This window comes from Platalea leucorodia (assembly GCF_965183815.1).
Source record: "Platalea leucorodia genome assembly, chromosome: W".
Classification (NCBI taxonomy): domain Eukaryota; kingdom Metazoa; phylum Chordata; class Aves; order Pelecaniformes; family Threskiornithidae; genus Platalea; species Platalea leucorodia.
In genome coordinates this window covers 26,924,587-26,946,768 of record NC_138859.1, presented here as the reverse complement: position 1 = coordinate 26,946,768, position 22,182 = coordinate 26,924,587, and the positions used below count along the sequence as shown (strand labels likewise).

At 43.5% G+C, this 22,182-nt stretch overlaps 1 protein-coding gene across 1 annotated transcript in view; it reads left to right on the top strand.

Moving 5' to 3' along the window:
• Positions 1-22,182, top strand: part of LOC309601557 (SET-binding protein-like) — a gene marked incomplete at its 5' end in the record, with an annotated part of 252,385 nt that overhangs the window by 169,470 nt on the left and 60,733 nt on the right. Inside the window, 1 exon segment of the mRNA XM_082334619.1 lies at positions 3,719-7,181. Within this exon segment, the coding sequence (XP_082190745.1) occupies positions 3,719-7,181 (3,463 nt within the window).

Sequence of the window (22,182 nt, the reverse complement as noted above, 5' to 3'; positions counted from 1 at the left end):
AGTTATGAAAACTATTAGCTTCTTTATGTGTATTTTATTTTCTTTAAAGGAGAGATGGGATTATTACCTACTAAGCACATCCAGTAAACTGAATATCAAGAGAAATATTGACCAAGTCTGGTGAGATGTGATAAAATTGCATAGGTTAAGTTACGCTTCTACTTTCACAAAAGAAGAAGGAGCAGACTCCCAGTGCAGAATAGCTAGCTGCTGAAGAAAATCCCATTTAATGAAAGGGCAAACTACAAATAGAGGCAGGTGCTGAAGTTTGAAGTATTTTTAGGGTCTCATAAACCAAAAAGTAAATGAAGGTAAATCTTTCTGTTTTCATGAAAAAGCCCACTATTCTTGATGCCAGTCTCGGCTGTGCTGCCATAGGAACTCTACTCAAGTCAACAGCCCCTTGCCAAGACCTATGGAGCTGCAGTATATTGCATGCTTACTGACGAATAACGTAATGAATTTGTGTGAAAGGCATCGTGATACAGGTTTCTGAAGAGCCCTGTTTGCCCTCAACCTATTGACGGCTCTGGCATCCTCTACTAGCTCAGCAGAGGCTTAGGTTAGCTGAGCTTGGGCTTGTTGGCTTCTTAGGGTGGTGCTCACCCAGAAGGGAAAATTGAAGCCTAAACATTAGGACCAATGGGATCAGACAGCAACCCAGATGGATACATGGGAAATAAAATACACTTGGCTGCATTACTTTCACCTGATTTAGTAGTGCTTTTAGGTAAACAGTACCCACATATCCATTGCAGCCAGTCAAACCCAACCTGCTGCAGCCAAATGATCTCTGGTTGCTGGGCTGCAGAAGAATTATTATTTTGGGGTGATATGGACGTATCTGGCAAGGGAGAGCGAATAGTAACTGTTAAGAAGTAACAGTAACTGGAAGAAGTTGCATGAGGAAACCCAGTGGACTGTTATGTGCTTGCGCAGATATATAGTTTTGACATCCCTCTTAGGAAATGGAGTCCCGTGATCCTGCAGACTGGTCATTTTTTGAAGGCCTGTTGAAATCAAGAGTGCTTATCCGTGTAATTAAATGCCTCCAGAGTTGGCACTTTTGATGACATAGGCATATCTTTCTCATGAATTGTAATATAGATGTGGTGGCCTGCGGTGCTGGAGTAATGACAAGGCTATCATTAGGGATATGTTGGAAGTTGCATCATCATTTTATAATGTGCAGGCCAAGGAAATGAGGCTGGAGGAGCTAAGTGATATATCAGATTCATCGCTGATATATAGCTGGCTTCTCAGTTCTGAGCCCTTATTAACTGTCTTAAAATATAGATCAGTGATTATTGCTCCTTTTAAACTAGAGATCTTTGTGTGTGTGGTGGACTTGGAGGGACCAGGGTGTTGCCAGTGTGTGATGTTTTCACTCACTGCTGTAACCCTCTTTCTTTTTTTTTTTTTTTTTTTCTTCCAAATGATATTTTTTCAGGTCATTTAGTTTCACAGCTCAATATTTTGGAAATAACATGGGTGTAAGGAGTTGCTTTGATTGCAGCCGTAAGGCCAGGATCTGTGCAGAAACAGACTGGCCCTGCCTTGGTGTGGGTCCTGGGGGCCAAGAGAGGCCTCAGCCCATCATTTCCAGGGCTTTTCCAAGTCACAGATCATGGTACCTCAGGAAGATGATGTTTCATGTGAGGCTTGGGTGGAGGGCACCCACCTCCAGCCCACTGGGACCTCACCAGGGGATGGCCACCTCCCACACACCTCCTCATGCCCAGCTGACAGCATACCCAGCCTGGTGGCCTGGGGGCAGGAGAAGCCCCAAACAGCTGAGGTAAAATGAAGCTCAGGAGCTTTCTGATCAGTTTTAAAAAATTAAAATAAAAACAAACTATCATGCTTCAGTGCCAGTGCTGCTGATTTCCTTTCGACCCCTCCCTGGCCTCATCCCAAGGACATGGATGCGAGTGGGCTCCATTTTCCAAAGGAGGGCATCAGTGGCATGGGTCATGGCCGCTGTGTGCTGTGTGGCTCGCATGTGGGAGGCTGCTGCAAGGAGGAGGAACAGGAACAGGAACCGATTCATTCCCCGAGGGCTGTTTATGCTTTCAGCTCTTTTCTCAGGCTGAAGAAACCGGGTGTCACTCGCCCGTGACATCTGCAGCTCCACCGCAGCTGTGTTCTTTCATTTTCTCACTCCACAATTCCTGGAAATCTCTGCTTTCCCTGAGCATGGCTGGTCCATGTGCACGACAGCTGAACTGTCCACAGGATTTAAGAGTCCCTGATTACTCCTCATACGATGGAGCAGAACAGCTTCATTGTTATTGCCTATTCTAGAAAGGCCACATGCCCATTTTTATATGCACATGAAGGATATCTCAACATCTATTTGCCAATAACATATATGTTTACTGGTCACTAAATAATGCACCATGGGCTTAGGGGTGATTAGCAGTTTTCAAATCCCTCTGAAGTTGCTCAGAACTGGGGACGCCTCATTTCCCAGCTCAAAACCCTCTTATGCTGACAGCCTCCTTGCCCCAAAACCTCTGTTGCAAACACCCTGAATGGGGATCTAACATAATGCTGCTGATTGATGATAGAAACTTAATTATAACAGGGTGTTTGCAGAAACACGAGACACTTAGCAGTTGTTTTCTATTGTTCTTTGCTTGGTTACACATTTAATTTAAGTCTCTCATCATTTATTTGGCATTCGGAATGGTGTCATTACAGTTTGCTAAGAACAGTTGTTTGCGGTACTAGGTGTACGAAATCAGTTGCACAGTTTGATCCAGAGCTTTACAAAAAAAGCTCCTAAACGTAACAGGAGAAAACAAATGGTTAGAAGAGGTCAGTTAATGAAAGTAAAAAAAAATTTTTTTTTTATTTAAGAGACTTTTCAAAAGGTTACAGCTGTAGCAAACATAATTTCTTTAGCTGGAGGAGGCCCACCAAGAAAAAAAAGTAGACTTTCTTTTGCTCTGTAACAGTCTTCAGCATAATTCTGCCCTTATTGTAACCTCTGTGGCTTGAAGAGCTGCTGTCAGATTAGAAATCATATTGAAAATATCTCTTACCAACATTGCAAATAGCAGATTATTAAAATGGAAAGGGAGTAATGCAAATCTTGAACCTGCCAAGTGTGCCTCATACACTTGACGCTATGCATATGATTTTAAGCACTAAGTTTGTGGGGCGTCATCCCACATCTATGTGGAAATTTAAGCAAGTAAATTTTTGCAGATTCTGGCTTCATAGGGAAGTGGACCCATGGGTTTTCCTCTTGTTTGTTACAACTTCTGAGATAATTTTGCATTTTTCTTGTTTACAACGATGAGCTTAATTGCTGTTGTTGAGCATCAAGTTCTGTGAGGGATTATTTTTTAGGAAAAAGGGATTCTCACCAGGAGCCTGAGTTGCACCATTCATCCATTGAAAGGAAATACTTTACTTGTGTTTTAAATTAAAAAACAATAGAATATGTTTCCTTAGCAATTTAGCATTTATAGAAATATTTCCATTGTTTTTAGAGTGGAAAAACAACAAAAAAAACTTGTTTACAGTGCATGAATCTAAATGCAAATTTGGCTCAAGTATAAGAAGACTTTATAGCGGCTCCTAACCCTTACAAGGACATTGGTTAAGAAGAGTTGTCATTCACTGTACAAATAAAGAGCTGCAACCAGGGGTTATGAATGGACTGCTAAACTAATTTTTTTTTTGCTATTTATTTTCTGCTACCTTCCAGGTTTATGACAAGCCACAAAAACATTCTGCTCTGCACTATGATACGGGCCTCCAACAAGACTTCACCAGTGACACCTTAAAATCAAAGCACCAGCAGAAAAGTAGCAACCAGCACCATCTTGACTGGTCAGCGAGCTCTGATACTGGATCTGCTTCTCAAAGTTGCTTCATCAACACAGAACCCAGTCGAGAAGCAGTTAGTGCCACCAAGGTCTCCGCTCCGGAGTCAGGAGTTTCCTTCAGCAAATCCCAAGCAAAGAAGTCCTGCGCCAGCAGCACATGGGGGCAGCTGTTGGCCAGTAGTAAAGAGCTTGCCATTTGCAGTGCAGTCCCATCACCCAACAACATCAGCGCAGTCGCCCAACCGAGCAGTGCCTCTGAGTGCAATGGGCTTTTGCCTCTCAGTGATCAAGAGGGAGATATGCAGCTGGAGGCCCCTGATCAGCCCACTGGGAGTACAAAGAAGAAGTCCAGCAAAAAGGACTTGATGAGTCAAACCATCCAAACCGCAGACATTGAATGGGTGAAGAGTGCTCAGAAAGCATTTGACAGCAAATCCCATGACAGCATGGAAGGGAAAAAGGAGTCTTACTCAATGGACAGTGTGTTGGATACATCACCCTCAAAGCAGAATCCCACTTCTGCTAGCAGTTGTGAAAGTGACACCAGTCACGTACGAATTACTATCCCAATAAAGTCTCCGACAACAGACACATCTGGCCACAAAAGGAAAAAAAGGCAATCCACAAAATCTTCCATAGAGAAAACTATCCAGGAGAAAAGCCTGCCTTCTGGACTTGCTATGAGCAGTGAAGTAGCAAACAGGACTAGCTCTCAACCAGAGGGGAGTAAAAAAGATCTTCGAGCCACAAAGCCAGGGAAAGTGATTGAAAATGAGTCCCCCTTAGTAGCTATCAACAGCAGTGTGCTCACTGAAAAAGCTTCCCCCAACAGTGCCACCAGACTCAGAAAATCTGTAGCTGTGAGATCTACTCTCCTACCCACTGATCTTCCCACAGCTGGCAAATTATCCGAGGTCCAGCACCCCAAACAGGCAGCTAAGCGGCGATGGACCTGCAGCAAACCTAAATCTATCCTTCGGGAGACCTCCATGACATCTGAGAAGCTGATGGTGGAGCCTCCTTCAGCCTATCCCATCACACCATCCAGCCCTCTGTATACTAATACAGACAGTCTTACTGTGATCACACCTGTCAAGAAAAAAAGAGGACGACCAAAGAAACAGCCTTTGCTCACTGTTGAAACCATTCATGAGGGAACCTCCACCAGCCCAGTGAGTCCAATCAATCACGAATTTCCAGGAACGAAGAAAAGGAAGAGGAGACGGAATCTGGCCAAGTTGGCCCAGATGGTCCCAGGAGAGGACAAGTCCATCAATGAACTCAAGTTTCACAAAAAGGTTGGGAAGATTGGGGTCTTGGATAAGAAGACCATCAAGACCATTAATAAAATGAAGACCCTCAAGAGGAAGAATATTCTTAATCAGATCTTGTCCTCCTGCTCCAGCAGCATAGCTCTGAAAGCAAAAGTCCAGCCACTGTCTAGTGCTGGGCCAACCACTATTGATACCAGATTAGGGAAGCAGATCAATGTCAGCAAGAGGGGGACTATCTACATTGGTAAAAAACGGGGCAGAAAGCCAAGAGCAGAGCTGCAGCCTCAGCCAGAAGAATCTAAGACAGCCATCAAGCACTCAAGGCCTGTTTCCAGCCAGCCAGAAAACCCAGCAGTGCCTTCCAACCTGCAGTCACTTGTGGCATCATCACCAGCAGCTATTCATCCGCTTTCGACACAGTTAGTGGGGACTAACGGCAACCTTAGCCCCGCAAGCACTGAAACAAATTTTTCAGAGTTAAAAACTATGCCAAATCTTCAGCCTATCAGTGCTCTTCCTACAAAAACCCAGAAAGGAATGCACAGTGGAACTTGGAAGCTGTCTCCACCCAGGTTAATGGCTAATTCACCTTCCCACCTCTGTGAAATAGGTTCTCTGAAAGAAGTCACGCTGTCACCGGTGAGTGAGTCTCACAGCGAGGAAACCATACCGAGTGACAGTGGGATAGGTACAGACAACAACAGCACTTCTGACCAAGCAGAGAAAAGCTCAGAATCCCGCCGGAGATACTCCTTTGATTTCTGCACCCTGGACAATCCAGAAGCTATCCCATCTGACACCAGCACAAAGAACAGGCATGGTCACCGGCAGAAACATCTCATTGTGGATAACTTTCTCTCTCATGAGATTATTAAAAAGCCAAAGCACAAGAGGAAAAGGAAAAGCCTGCAGAACAGAGATGACCTCCAGTTTCTGGCAGACCTTGAGGAACTCATCAATAAGTTTCAAGTGTTCAGGATTTCCCATAGAAGTTACACATTTTATCATGAAAATCCATATCCCAGCATCTTCAGGATTAATTTTGATCACTACTACCCTGTGCCATATATCCAGTATGACCCATTGCTCTATCTTCGCAGGACCTCTGACATGAAGTCTAAGAAGAAGCGTGGTAGACCTGCCAAAACCAATGACACCATGACAAAGGTGCCTTTTTTACAAGGGTTCGGTTACCCTATTCCCAGTGGGAGTTACTATGCACCCTATGGAATGCCTTACACATCAATGCCTATGATGAATCTTGGTTACTATGGTCAGTATCCAGCTCCTTTGTACCTGTCTCACACGCTCGGAGCGGCTTCCCCATTTATGAGACCTACCGTGCCCCCACCCCAATTCCATGCAAGCTCTCATATGAAGATGTCCACCACTGCCAAGCATAAAGCGAAACATGGAGTGCACCTACAAACACCTGTGGGAATGGGCCTTGGAGACATGCAGTCCTCTTTGGCTCCTCCAAAGGTTGGAGGAACAAGCCTTTCAAGTGGTCGAGTTCACAAAAGGAAACACAAACATAAGCACAAGCATAAGGATGAGCGGATATTGGGGGCACATGAAGATCTGAGTGGTCTCTTTGCTAGCAAGTCCACTGGCTTCTCCAGCCATGCGATCAACGAAAGGCTAAGCGGCTCAGATAAAGACCTTTCCTTGCTCAATGAGAAAAGCAAGCATAAGGAGAAGCAGAAGCACCAGCATTGTGAAACCGGACACAAAAGCTCAAAGAGTAACTTTGAAGTGGATACGCTGTCTACGTTATCACTTTCTGATGCCCAACAGTGGACACAGAGTAAAGATAAAAGTGACTCAAGTAATGATCCCATTGACTCTTGCTCAAAGAGATACTCTGGTAATACTGAGAGTAATGGAAGATCAGAGTCCCTGGACATGTTTGGTGAAATTAATTCCTCGAGTGAGAAGCGGGACAACGATGCAAGTGGGAATAAAAGAAGAAGCTTTGAAGGGTTTGGAACTTACAGGGAAAAAGACATTCAGCCCTTCAGGACAAATAGGAAGGACAGAAGTACTTATGATTCTTCAGCCTCTTCAGGTAAGCTCTGCTTTATTCTATTTTACCTTACTGCATTTAAATTTTAATGCTGAACAAAGAGGGACTTGCCATTTACAGCAATATGTTTATGAGTCAATAACTTCTCTGGCTTTTTGTAATTGACTCCCATTCTGCATCCAAACTTTGGGGAGATCGACAAGAAAGTGAGTCACGCATTAAGCCGAAACCTTTAAAAGTCTTTGAGTTGTTATACAGCATTTTTATAAATATTTGTCCTGCCTTTGCCTATCTCTCATAGCTTGTTGCGCTTCCTCCAAAAATCTCACCATTGCATTCTGCAGCAGCAACAATTATAATACCTGTTAGCAAGGTAGGCATCGCTCTTATTGGTGTCTAATGTCATGGGGTGGTAGTTGTTGCCCAGCCTTTGGGAGAACAGCCACGGTACTGAGCAGAGAGTCTCTGCTCTGGCCCACAAAGTGTACAAAAGCCATTTGTTGATGGGATGGACTGGACGCGTGGGAAGTTGTGGAGCTGGGTTAGTGTCCCATGATTGGTGTAGTGTACTGCTGATCCAGAGGGACCCATCACGGTGATAGCTGGGCTGAATATATGGAGACCCTGGGTACAATCCTAGTGTAAATCTGTCACTTCCAGTCAGCAGGTGTCATGTAAAGTAATTATCCTGAGCATTGAGCATCTGTGGGAAGGGACTGGTGTCATGGAAACAATAAACCCTAGCTGATTGACTCTGAAGAGTTTTAGGACTCATGACTTGGAAATATAAGCTGCGTAGATGAGGAGGGAGGAAGCTCCTTTTGGCTGCTAAGGACATCTGTTCCTCTCTTGCAGAGGGGAAAAAAAAAAGGAATCTGAATCTTGTTTGAGAGACTGAATTGTACTTTATGATAGGGAGCTGCTTTCATGATGACAGAGGCAGGTGTTTTGCTGCAATATAAATGGATTTAGCTTGGGAGCAAGCCCAGAGCTCCTGCACCATCAGATATTTATCACAAAGCAGATTTCACACTTAGTTCTGGAAAAGGGTGAGCTTTACTAAACCAACCAGTGGTGGATGAAATTCTGATGTGCTAAAAAAGAGCTTCAAAGAAACATAATTCATAGCCTCCAAAATGAAAAGAGAATCAGCTGAGAACACAGAGGGAGCAGAGAATTTGTATAACCTGCCAATGTAAGGCTCTTAAGTTTTTTATGGACTTGTAACTGATTGAGATCCAAAGACTGCTCATGTTTAAGCCACCTAGACATTTCCATTTCCTTCACTGAGACCAGGATCTGGACTATAGCAATGAAAAGCAGTCTAAAATGAGAGCTTTCTGAAAAGTTCAGTGTTCCCTGGTGCTATGTAGTGGTCATGCATATGGTAGAAAACAGTCCTGTCATGAAGGGAATGAGACACGGACTCTGCATATGAGTTCAGGCGAAGACAAGCGAAGACCCTTTATTTTTACAATCTATCCCTTTTATAATATGATCTAGTGTTCACGAGCAAGCAAAACCCATTTCATTGGCTACTGTCTTTCGTCCACGCATCTCTTCAGCATTACTTATTGGTTCTTCAAGCTGGTGCACACGAATTCCTCTTTCAGGGATGTATCCAATCTCATCCTTATTTTTCTGTCTCTAAGTTTCACAAGCTTGTTTGTAACAAACCTCAAGGCCACAGCTGCATTCCTGCGAACCTGTAACAAGCCTCAAGGGCACAGCTGCATCTCATCAAAGTAAAATACAATCTCACTTATTCCTACACTGTCATATAACCTTAAAGCCTATGTATGATTTTACAATCTAGAAAGATTAGGATGTCAAGGGAAGAGTTGTCCCTCTTACTTTCTGGAGGAGCTGGTTGCAGTCCTGGCACAAGAAATCTGTACCAAGAGTGAAGGGTCCCATTGAGGGAGTTCCACCAGCCACCTTGGTTGGCCACAGCAAACGTCCATTCCCTGTACTGCACCAGCTTGGACTATCACTGGCCATTCATTAGTGGGGACCTTGTGAGCTTTGGCTCATTTTACATCTCTTGGGACCTCTTGGGGTTTAATGTGCAGTGTTAATGCATATGGCTATTCTCCCAGTGCACTACCTGTTTGTCCACTATTGTTCTGGAGAAACTGGAGTCCTTTCCATAAACACTAATTAATAACTCTTCCCACCTTCCTTCCTATCCACTCCCCATGACCTTTTGCTTCCTGCTGCATTTTTCTGAAATCACTATTTTTGTAAGATTCCTTGTGCTCACCTAACCCTCCTGCATTTAGAAAGACTAATTAATCAAAACTAATTAAACTGTGCTTTCGTGTTTGGCTGATGCAGAAGACTAGTCCAGTGGCATTAGTCTGGCCTATAGACAAGGATACAGCAGAAGGTGTCTCAGATCCTGCCTTGCCACAGTCATATTGTCACTTGGGCACATCCTAAACTGAACTTTCAAGTTGTGTGCACCAAGCATTGACTCAGTTGACTCCCTCCTTCCACTCCCCGCAGCCAGAAGTACACCTCATGCATTTGCAAAAATTTGTTGGGGCCCCTCTGGCACTCTGTGACCCGAGGCACTGTGCACAGCTGGATGGCTGATCCTTTTATCTGCTCTCCAGTAGTTACTAAAGCCCCAGGTGAGGGACCCAGGGAGAGGCCACAGATTAGTGCCACAGCTGGGCTGGGGAGACTGAGAGCAGAGCTGTATTTTAAAGAGGTCCTCATAGCAAACTCCACATCTCCTTGTCACGTGTCTGCCTTCTTCACTTTCATACGTGATGCTGAAGACACTTGCATTTCTGATGAGCAGTCTCGATGCCATAGCTTGTGCCTTGGAAAAAAGCAGGAATGGTTACCTCTTCCCTATTTCCTTAGGTGGGCAAATGAGGAAAAGCACATTTAACTTTTTAAGATGTATAGATAAGATGGCAATTTGTGTATACAACCTGTCTGATTATGTCCTAGTTACAATCATTGCAGGCCAGGATGTAGCTGGGGGTGAAGCAGAGGTCAAAAGCCACTATATGCAGGACTGTATTTCTGCTTTTCTTTGTAGTGAGACTAATCAAGGTCTATGCTACTTTACGCTCACAGTATTTCTACTTCTTTTTTTTTTTTTAAACGATGATTATACAAGCAAAGATTGCCTTGCTTGCATATTGGGCATCATGGCTCAAAGATCAGCTAGTAAGTACATGGGTTTCATCAGATATAGCACAGACACCATGCACAGTAAATTTACAGGAATATAAAGCTAATCATATGCAGCTATTAGGAAGGTAGTAATCATCAGTCTCTGAATGCTGGATAGTTAGCATGACAAACATGCTTAACAAATTAATGCTTAACTTACCTACAAGCCCCCCCATGCTTTCCCCCCTGAACGTCCAGCAGTGCTACAAGCTGAATTTCTTCTGATTTGACCTTTCCTCCTCAGCTAGTCTGTATGGTGCTGGTTTAACTCTGAAGGAATCAGTATCAGCTTTAGATGGAGGATGGGCATCACACAGTGAGTAGTGTTTGGTCCTATGACTTGAGTGGGAGAAGAGGGGCTGTGTCATGCGTGCGTACATATGCAAGTCACGCTTATTAAATGCACGAATGTATGTTGTATTTGTTTAAAGTTGTTTTCCAACATCTTTATCTTAAAAGTGCCCTTGTTCCTGTTAAAAAACCTGACATTGGGTGATTAAACCTTCCAAAGGGAGAGTAGGAGGAATACTGGAGGAAGGGAGGAGAAGTGACAATTAAACGAATGAACAGCATTCATCTGATGTCAGTACAAACACACATATAAGTAACCATGCTCTGCTGGGGAGTGTCATTTATCCAGATGAGATTTCTTCCCTGACAAAACTCCCCTCCACGGCTCAGTTTCCTTCTGGAATGGGCCGTTGCCACACAGCACAGAATAAATCTCTGGTTCATCCTTTCTCAGAAGTCAAATGCATTAGTGTGATTTTAAACAGGACTTGCTATGAGCAAAAACAAACATGGTGAAATATTGGCAAAGCCACCATGAGTTTTGTTTTGGTTTGAGGGGGGTGTTGTTTGGGGTTTTTTTAAGAAACAGCATATGCAGTTCTGGACTATTATCATGAAGCCTTAATCAGCCACACTTTTACACCGAGAAAGGATCTGTATTTCAGTAGTTGGTTCTTCTTTGTTGTATTTGTTCTTCTGAATGTATATGGAAGACAGGCAAATAGGGTTAGACAACTGCCTTATTAATCAAACTTTGCTGATTTTTGTATAATAATACTTTCCACTAATATTTTTTTTTATAGCTCCAGAATCACAGAGTTGGTTCATTATTCTGCAGTGAATGCATTATTTCAGTAATAGGGGAAACAGTGGTCCAACACTATATTTGATGAACATTTTCTCATCTGACCAGCTTAGAGACATAAAATGAATGTCTATACTGGCTGGGTCTTGCATATATACTCATAGATGCACCTTTACATACTGGAACAAGGCAGGAAAAGTGAAAATCAGGTGATAAATGAAGTTCATTAGATATCAATTCAAATACATGTATAAGCCACCTTGCTTTCTTCAGTAGTGGTATTTGACTCAATGGGACCTAGGTGTCATATGGCATTGTGTGCACAGATGCAGAGGCAGGCTGATGCATGGTCCAGGGTTTGGAGACCCATCTTCCATATCATAGTTTTCTCATGTGACTGCAGAAAAGTGTCTAAATTGCAGTGTCTGTCTGGGAAAAGGGGATAAAAGCAGTTTCCTGCTGTACAGAGCCACAGTGAGGTCTGATACACAGTGATGCCCAGCAAATGCAGCATGGGAGCAGTGGCATTGCTTGAAACGGATGGAAGAAAAGCCAGACGTGAACTTTACTCTATGAGGATGTATGGAGTATTAGTCACCCTCCCTTTCCCCAGCTCTGCCTCTGCTGTGGTTTCCTCTGACACCCCAGGCTCCTACATGACTTCAAGCAGCTGCAAAAATTTTCCAGCCCCCAGTGTCAGTGGGGGGGTTGTGCCCTCCCCCTGCGTCCTGTGGTGAGGGACAGGCACTATAAAATTACAGTCTGAGTGTTTGTACCATCTGGCCCATAAAATTTGGCATCGGAGCTTTACAAAATACCATTATTTGTAAATACAATTACATTCACCAAAACAGCTGTTTGGGCCCCTGGATGCTTAGGAGTACAACCAAAACTACTGAAATGACCACCAAAAGCATTATCCACCCCCCTTAGGATAAACATCCTTCTTGTTGTTTTCACTAAGTCTTCTGCCAGTCCTGGGGAGAGGAGGCCAAGCTAGCATGACTGTTACTCCATTCTGCCCGCTGCGTTTCCTAGAGGAATGGGCTGTTGAGGGAAAACAAAAATGATGGGGAAAGCAAGTCAAAGTTTTCCTTGAAAGTGTTTTGACCAAGGCATTTGAAATACAGTGAGTTTTGTTGTTGTTGTTTTAATGCTACCACTTGCTTACTGTGTTGCTTTCAATGTTTTCACTGACCAAGGAGAGAAGAAACAAGAGGGAAGCTGGAGTGGGAGAGAGAGCTGGAGTATTTACCACCCAACTAATCTTTTATTTCCTCTCTTAATGTTTATTGTGCTGCCTGAGGCTCAGTACAAAGTCTTTTGGACCGGCGATGAATTAATCAAATTAAATGCTGTGACCCCTTTGCTTTTTGGGAGTGTTACAAGCATCCCAGCACCCTGCCTAATTTCTGCCTCTTACTTTGCTCTCTGTCCAACAGTCAAGCAGTTCTTCCTTCACAACTTGGCGGCTCCCAGCTACTCATCTTCACTCTTTCTGGTCAATGCCAGAATGTCTTGTTTGAAGTTTTTATTTAGACAACTGCTGGTTTATGGAGTTTATGCAGATTCCACATTGGGTGTGCAGCAGCTTCATGTCAGAGACAATTGGCTTCTGCTGGGCTATTTGCTTTAAAAGGCAATAAAGAATCACGGCCAGATTCTCATCTGGGCCCAGCATAAATCAAGTGTCTCCCCATTGAAATTGGTGAGGTTGACTTCTGGAGTGAAGTTTCTGTCAAGGCAAAAAGAGGTTGTGAGGCTGGGAAGTCCCGTCCATGGCTTCTGCAGGGGCGCGCCGGACTCCTTGCGTCTGTGCTCTACCTGCCGGGTGCCGAAAACAGTCTTGTTTCAGCATTTGTAGAGATTTTCTTAGCTTGGAGGAAGAGGCTGGGTTAAGATTTTGACAGTGCGCAGTCTGGATACTTGTGTAAGTGGCAGTTTAAGAAGAGTTAGAAGGAAAAGTGTGTGCTATAGCTCTGGACTATACACAATATAATTTCTTACTCAAAGGCACTGATAATCTAGGTACAAGGCTCAGATGCACAGAGGAAGTAAAATGAAGCAATGGCTGTATCTTCACTATTAACCTGCTGGTCACTGTGACTCAGAGCTGAGCATAGGAAGAGCTGAGCTCAAGATATCCGCCGGTGAGTGGGATCGTAAAGCACTCAGGGCAACCTGTGTCCCATCCAACCCAACTGCAAAAGTGAGAGTTGGGGTCTGTGACCTCCAGAGCATGATCTGAGGCAGCTTCTCCATTCCCGCTGCCTACCAAGAGTTTTATATTCATGTATCACAGCAAAAGAAAGCTGAAAGAGCATTATCCTAGCTGCCTTTGTCTGATTGCAATGATGTTGAACAACAAAAGGAGTAAGAATGCCCTGTTTTAAGGTTTCACCAAGAAAGAAGTCAAAATAATTCCCCTATAGATCAAGGGCTGAGGGGAGGGGTGGGAAAGGAAAGCTTTGACTGTCCATGGAGGAGTTTTTACACAACCTCAAAAACTTGAAAAGACCCAATGACTCATAATAGGAATTGTTAGTGATTTGTCATTGAAAACATGCAGCTGGGCATGGATCCCCATAGGCTTTTGCAGCAGCACTGAGTCTGACCGAGCTTTCACATGGGGTGGTGCTGATTTCAGGAGGCTTCAGGAGTATGTGCAATGCAGAGTTAACTGTCAAGTAAGGGCAGGACTAGAGGGCTCAGAGGGATTTGCTAATGAGCTATCAAGCCATGGGTCACTGGTTGAAATTTAATCTACAAGAACAGTGACAAAAAAATCAAATAAAAGTGCTGATGTCAGAGTGATGCTGGAGCAGCAGCAAGTGTTGCCAGTGCCTCAGGCAGCACACACAGGCAGCTTAAATAAACTGGGAGCAAACTGTGAGGAACTTGCCTGGTTCATCCCAATTGCAAGATATAGCTCAGCCAATTTGTATTATACCTATCAGTAACTCACTTGTTTGTGAATGACATCAGCATATCTCATCACAGAATCTGACCCAAACCCAGCGTTATATAGCACTAGAAACAGAGTTGCAGAGACATCTAGGTAGAGTTTGCTCAGCAGTGTCACAGAATGTGAATCAGCAATGTACCACAAATCACAGCAGTTTGCAGTCCTGGTTTTTGCCATTAGGTCCCACATCAAGGCCAGCAGTGATGGCTTTCCTGTTCCCAGGCTGCTTGGCACTCTCCCCGAGACAGCTTGATGGTTTCACCGTAATTTTCTCAGGGCTGGGGAGGGCCCCCATTACTAAGGCTACAAAACCAGCTCTTATGTTTTTCAGTTACCAGAGGGAATATTGGTGACAAAAGGGACAAGGGCACCAGATGCCCTCAGCAATGGTAGCAGTACTGTATATGGGGGTCAGCGTGTTGGGGCTGGCAGGCTTGTGCTGATGCTCCTCACCCCACTGATGTGTTCGTTGTCCTTTTCACTGATTTTTAGGAGCAACTCAGTGGTCCTTCCTGTGCTCCCAAGCAGCCAGGCTGAGGATACAGAGTCTCTCCAGATGGCACAGAGCTGCCATTTCAGCTCTGTGTCTTTGGCCTTGCTTGCCTCCAGTGTAGGCAGGGAAGGGAGCAATAGTCAGCATTGTTTTCTGTGCCAGCTATGATTAGTTGACATAAAGAGCACTTAAGTAAGTTGACACAGCCTTTGAGTTGCTTGGTTTGCTTAAAAAAGAAAAGAAAAAATCCCTGGACTACTCCAGGTTCTCTTTGCTGCCTGAAGTCTAGTCTGTACCAGTAAAACCTTGGGCTTATCCCAGAACTGGGACATGGTCAGTTGCAGAATGTTTGTTATTCTGATAGTTATTTATTTTCTATTTAAAAAAAAAAAAAAATACTGCAGAACAGCAACAAGTTAAAAAAATAGTTAAACTCCAGATTCATGCTGATTTCCTGTTTTGCTTCTTAACAAAACCTCAAAACCACTTTGAACAAGTTTCCCACCTCAGCTGAGGGTGGAGTTGTGTACGCCCTACACGTGGTCTCCAGAATTGCACCCAAGGACAATAGCACATCTCCTTTGGCATGATGGGGCCAAATTTACTGCTAGCAGGGCAGTCAATATGTGCATCTGTGCATGACTGCCCAAAAGAGCTTCTGACTCAGCCAAGTACGTTGGAAAACTTTAACTTTTCTATTTCCAACAGAACAGACTGAATGGTAGAGATGTGGCAGAACAGAAACTGGAGGCATTTGATAAAGGGATGCCTCTCCGAGATGCTAGGCAGATATTGTCGTAATTTCATTGATTTGATCTGGTGAGACAACATCTCAGTAAATAAGAGCAGAGAAATCTAATGCACTAAAATTAATGGTTGTTGCCTGATCTCCTCTTAAATGAATTCATTGCAATCTGAAGCAATGCATGCATTTTGCAAACCCAGCATTCTTTGGCTGCTACAGTGCATCATGACATTACTTTAGGCAGTAAGGAAGATCTTATTTGTGATATAGTGTGCTGTGGTAGATAGTAAAGCAGCTAGATGCCTGGGAACTCTGGATGGAGCTATGGCATTTGGGTGTGTAATTCTAAGTAACAATAAGAAGTGCTTAACATTTCCTCCCACACTAGAAGTGTACCCATTAAAAGTTTAGCCAAGTCAGCTGTGCAAGTTCTTGCATAAAAGGACAAACTGCTAAAATGCTAATAGGAGCCACTCATGTTAGAGTGGGTAGAGCAGGATGCATTAACCCACATTCTCCTTCTCTACTGCTAATCAGGAGAGTCTTGCTGAGATCAAAGAAACCCCTAGCAGTTAAAAATGATAATAAATCAGGCTCAAGCCCAGGTTCAGGACTCCTGAGTCTTTTTCTCAGCTCTGTTTCTGAGATGCTACATAGTTTGAAGAAGTCAGCGAATGTGATTTAGACCATCCATGAGTCAACTTAAGTCCCTGTGAGAATGAAATGTATGTGTCTAAGTCCCAGGGAATGGCTCAGTCTGTTTCATCTGAAGAAGAACCTACATCCCAGAGAAACTGAGTGTGTATATAAAGCTGGACAGTGTGTTTTGGATTTAAGAGTAACTTAAGCACATAAGCATTAGGTTTCGCATGTGTTCAGTGATCGACAGCTTGTGGCAGTCCATCATGACTCACAAGTGGGTGAGGAGCTGCTAATATCTCCCGAGGTGTTGAAAAGGGCCCACTTCATTAAGTCACAGCCTGACCAAACCCACCAGTTTTAGGTGATGTTGAGCTAGCGTGGAACACCTCAGCAAGAGAAATTTGGAGCATATTTATACTGTTTTTGTGGGCCAAACCAGAAAGAGAGTCTATGCCTCTAGACTGCTTGTTACAGGCTGGCTTGTGTTCACACAGCTGAGAGCTGGAAGCATCTGGAGTGAACAGACGGAATCATGCTGCACAGCGCTTGATCCTGATCTGTACTGGGCAACATCTCCCTGTAGCCCTGGGGTACAATTATAGTTATTTCTGGTTTTTTTTTTTCCTAACACAGATGCCAAAATAGGGGGTTTTCTGCAGCCATCTGCTTCCTGTGTGCTCTGGGAAGTGACAGGAGGGATACTGGGGTTTAGGGACTTCAGACTAGCATTGCAATATTGCACCAGGTAAAGAACCAAAGTTGTGGTGCATGTCCACACTGTGCCTGGAGCAGAGCCTGGAGCACACTGTCATCTTGGCCATGCCCAGCTTTCCTCTTGGATGGAACAAATGGCTCCCTAATGGCCAGCTAACAAGTGCAGAGTGTGGAGGACCTGGATACGTGGATACAGGAGAGAGACAAGTCAGTCTGACAGCGTGGAAGCATCTGGGCATTCCTAAGTGCCAGCTAAGCCTGGGGCATGAGGGAACGCCTGTTCCCTGGCCTAATTTGATTCATGCCATTTATCTGATAGAGCTCTAAAATAGAAGATTTACAAGCAAAAGACCTCACCTTCCACTGGTCTGAAACTCTAGCTTCTGCATCTTACACTTCTGGTTGTTGAGCAGTTGACCTTCAGCAGGAGGGGGCAATGCCTCCACTCCAGCCTTACCTGTAGCCTGGTATAGTCCAGGCAAGTGGAAATGCTGGGGTCAGACCCCCTCGGGCTGGAGAGATCTCTAGTTTTCTGTTTTCTGGATAAATTCTCAAACCATTAATATCTCGTGCTTCCTCCTCCCACTTATCCCACAACACAGGTACTTGCCCTTCAGAGGGGAATTTGCATTGTGATTCCCACGTAAGCAGGATTGCACACTGTTGAGCCTTGAATTAAGCACTTACCCAGCCACACTCCTGAGAATAATATTTCTTAGTGCCTACGCATGAGTGGCTGTGTGCAACCACGCTAAATCATCCCATGAAGAACCCACAGCTCACCGTTCAGTTGATGGAGAAATGTGTGAACATCGCTTGGGTGCTACTTCAGAGGCATCCATCTCTGCGTTGCTTGTATAGTTTGCGTAGGCACCTGCTGTAAGTGATCTGAATCATTCTGCTGGAGCCAAGCATTTTTTTTAGATGTTGCAACAACTAAATTGAGTGCCTAAAGCAGGCAGTCTCAATCTAACCTTCAGGGTCTCCACGTTTACCGACTGATATAATGATATAATAGTCCTTGCCCAACTCAAAGAGCTGTTGCAAGATTTTAATTAATTAATACTGGCAAGGCTTTGAAATGTTGAAAATGAAATGAGGTCTATAAATGAAGTGTATTATTATGACTTGACGGCACTTTCTACTTCACTTTCACACCATACCTGAGCACAGAGCAGGACAGCTGCATCCTCTAATTCATCATGAATCACAAAGAAGCCTACTTAAAATGTGCATAGTATTGATATATTTACACTGGTTAAAATGTTCCAGGGAAGAGACATTACTTCTCACTCCAATAATGCTGGCCAAAGTGCTGGCAGCTCCCCCCCTTTTTTTTTCCTGTTTCTCAGTATTACCCCACCTTTACTGGAGTTCTCAGTCACCCAGCGCTCAGTGTTTAAGCAAGATGTGCCAGAAGGTAGCTGGAGATGTGAGAGTCCTACTAGGATCTGCAGAAGACCTACTTACTCCCCAGTGACAGTGTTGGCTAGCACAGATTCTCATCCTGATTGCTATAGTCCCACAGATGATAGCTTTTGGTCTTCCATTTCTCTAGTATGATTGATGTTAATTATAGCCATGCGGTTTCAATGGTGCTCACCCAAGAGAAGTTGGTATCCCCAAAGTCCTTGTGCTTAGCATCAGATTAGCACACAAAACTCCTTGAACTAAGTCCCTTGGTAGGTCACACCATTTCATCAAATTACAAAATAGCTCATTAGGTTCCTAGTCAGGTTTAATTGTCTCTATATGTAAATTCTTAATGAAAAATGCTATAAACTTACTCATTAAGCACTTTGCCTCCACTGCTATGTGAAACACAGGCAAATGTTACAGGGTAAAGACAGGAGAGAGGGGGAGCATCTGCCACTAAACAGTATAACTCCAGGTGATGCCATTAAACACCCAAGGGATGCTGCCATTCAGCTAGCCACCAGGAAGAGATGGCTTCAGGAGGAAGTGGCTGGATGGGCCATGCAGATGGCTGGTATAGTCCTATCAGCAAGTCTCCTGCACCAGGGGCAGCTCTCTTCATGTGCATAATGTTGTAGAAGTGACTTTTTAGCTCAAATAAGGATCCAAAGACCTGCTGAAGCCTTAGACTGCAAGCTGTGAACTTTCACCTAGATATGCTGACCGTATGCTGAACTCTTACTTAGCTACATGAAGGAAGGCCCTGAAACCAGTGCAAACCAGAAAGATAAGGGAGCCACAACCATCAGCAGAAGCTGCAACTATTAAGATGAGAAAAGGGATGTCCTGCCTGGAGACAGGGAAAGGATCCAATAAGGAACAAGAAGACCCCAGACCCAAATATTGCTATTGGACCAAACCATCGCATGAGGGGAGGGGAACTTAGACTGTAAGGGTATAATTGCCCAGGGATTTCTTTGTTTGGGGTCCCTCTCCGGAGGCACCCAGCTCGAGCTGCTCTTCACCGCTGTACCACTCAATAAATTCGCCTGGTGTACGTCATGTCGGAGACTCTGCTTCAGGGAAACCTAGGGTCGAGCCTGAGGGGAGAGAAAGCACCTGAGGGTGAGTGTGTGTGTGAATGAGGAGTTGAAAAGGGACACCCGTCAGCTCAGTGGAGCTGCCCACTGCAAAGGGACTCCGGTCCTAGCAGTTAAAGTCTCAGGTGGTGCATGTGTGACTCCCTGAATGGTGTGTGAATGCTTGGGCAGCTGCTGCTCCTTTAACACATAACATGGTACTGGCAGCTTCTGTTGCTCCTGACAGTGTGCAGGAGGGGTCCTGGCACTGCTGCTTGGCCCTCATGCACTGTCCTGATAGTGTTCAGTCCACTAAATCGGACCGAATGAATCATCCCTTTGTATTGACCCCTGCCACAGAAGAATATTCATTTTTCCAACCCGTTACTGAAACTAGAAAGCATCATCCCTTCTGTTATTATCATCCTTATGTCTTATGCCCTCATCAAAGACAGGATTTACATTTGCCACCAGGGATAATTCCTAATTCAGGAGTTAAGAGATAGATACCTTGAAGGCAAAGTAAAATTTTACTGATATAAACTGTCTGGTGGTCAATGGAGTCTCATGTAAACTGGCCACTTTGAGTCAAGTTCAGACAGAAGTGAATGTCACAGGAATGCATCTCTCAATGAGAGTTGACAAGTCAGTGGAGTTTGTGCTCTTTTTACATATGCTCTTAGGTATTAAATATTCTACCTAATTTATACGTGGTGCTTTTCAGCAATAAATCTCAGACTGGTTTTACAACAGAGGCCAGTATCTTTACCCTCATTTCACGGGCAGATAAACCAAGGTGGAGGGAGGTCTAATGCCAGAAGGTTGGTGTCAGAGTGAGAAACAGCTAATTGCAACAGACTTAAATGCATCATTGTGCATGAGTGTCAGTAATTCTTATTGCAGCATCAACTGCAAAGTTATGCAGAGATACCAAAGACAGAAATAGAGCAGTACTGACCTCTTCTCTACAGATAGGGATGTGCTCTCCAGAGACGTTTTCCCCCAGAACTGATAAATGACTTAAAGAAGAGCAGGTGCCATTTCTCCACCTGCAATAGAGGTAATTTTTAGGATACGGTTTCCCTCCTATTTACATCAAGCTAGTAGCAGTGCTTATTTTAACACAGTTGCCAAGTGACTTTATTTTTAGATCTTGTCAGTGTAGTATCATTTTGTAATTCTTGCCTTGTTTAAAACAAGTAAAGACATTTCAATGGGAACATGAAATTCACTGGAAAAATTATTGCTGCCTCACAAATATATATTGATAGCCTAAGAAAGCAGTGATCTTCTCTTTCCCATAATGAGAAATGCTCCAAATCTATAAAGCATCCCTAATATTTTACTTTATTTTACTTACCAAATCACAAGTTGGGTTACCTTTCAGTAAGAACTTTTTATAGATTTTCCAGCTCTTAACGAGTTCCTTAGGGAGTCTTATTTCATCCAAATGACATTGTTCTCTTGATGACTATCACACTCCTATAGGAAAATTTGCCAGTGGGGCATAATCTTGTTTTAAAAGGTCCTAGAAAATAATACAAAATTGAATAGGAAAGAAAAAAAAAAAGAAGAAAAGGAGGAGGAAGATGCAGTTTGTGAAATTCACTCAAATAAGAAAAATCCAGTTGCCATGAAGACTGATCAGCCATATGTATTTCTATAAGCATGTTTCAACTTGATGTACTACACTTCTGTGTTTTATTCAATTACCATGTTTCAGAATAATGTAATAATTGCCATACTGCATATACCACATCCGGTATCCCATCTAAAGAACGTGGAAGAGAAGGCATATAGAAGAAGAAAATGGCATGATGTGCCCGTGGAAGGCATCTCTTCCTCCTTCCCCTGGTTAACAGATTGGCTTTTGTCCTTGTGAATCACTTCTTATATCCCTTCTTTTTCTCTCCCAATGTAATAGTAAACACTTACCATCTACACTTCGGAAACTCATGGGTTTTTTTGTCTTCATAATACTTTCAATAAATCCCGCCACAGGAAGCAAAAGTTGAAATGTGACCAGTCTATTAGGAACAAAAACATTAAAGATGAGAGCCCTCATGGAAACCAGCTCCAGAGTAATAGCAATGATTCATAAAATATGAGGCTCAGCAGAGAGAAACCGTGGGCAGGGCTAAGATTTCAATAAGGACACATCCTAATTTATACTAGGTAGGACCTGGAGAAAGATACCTTTACATTGCCTGAATGCCTTCTGCCCTGGTTGTTGCCAAAGGAGATGAAGTTTACAAAGAAAATTCATTTATCCATTAATGGGCAGCTACCTCTAAGGAGGAGAGTGACAGTTGTGTAGTGGTCTGCTGAAATCCCACACACATTTTAGGGACAGGAAGACTGTGAGTAGCATTACAACAGGTACTTGGAATTGCCCTAAATGTGGTTTATTGTTTCCCAAATTTCTCTTGTTCTAACTAGGATTATATAAGATGATACTTTATAGGCAAGTTTAAAGAAGTAGATTTTTCCAGACTGACTGCCAAGAAACCCAGAAGAACCGTCTAACAATGTACAACCTATGAGTGTCTTTTTTCAGCAATAATAAGTGATATTTTTCAGGCTGCAGAATGACATTGTTTCATCATTGTTTCATCATTGTTTTCACGCGCTTTTTTTTTTTTGGCAGGGCTCTTTTATTGCACACTGATGATATATTTATTTTGACTTTTAATTTACAGTC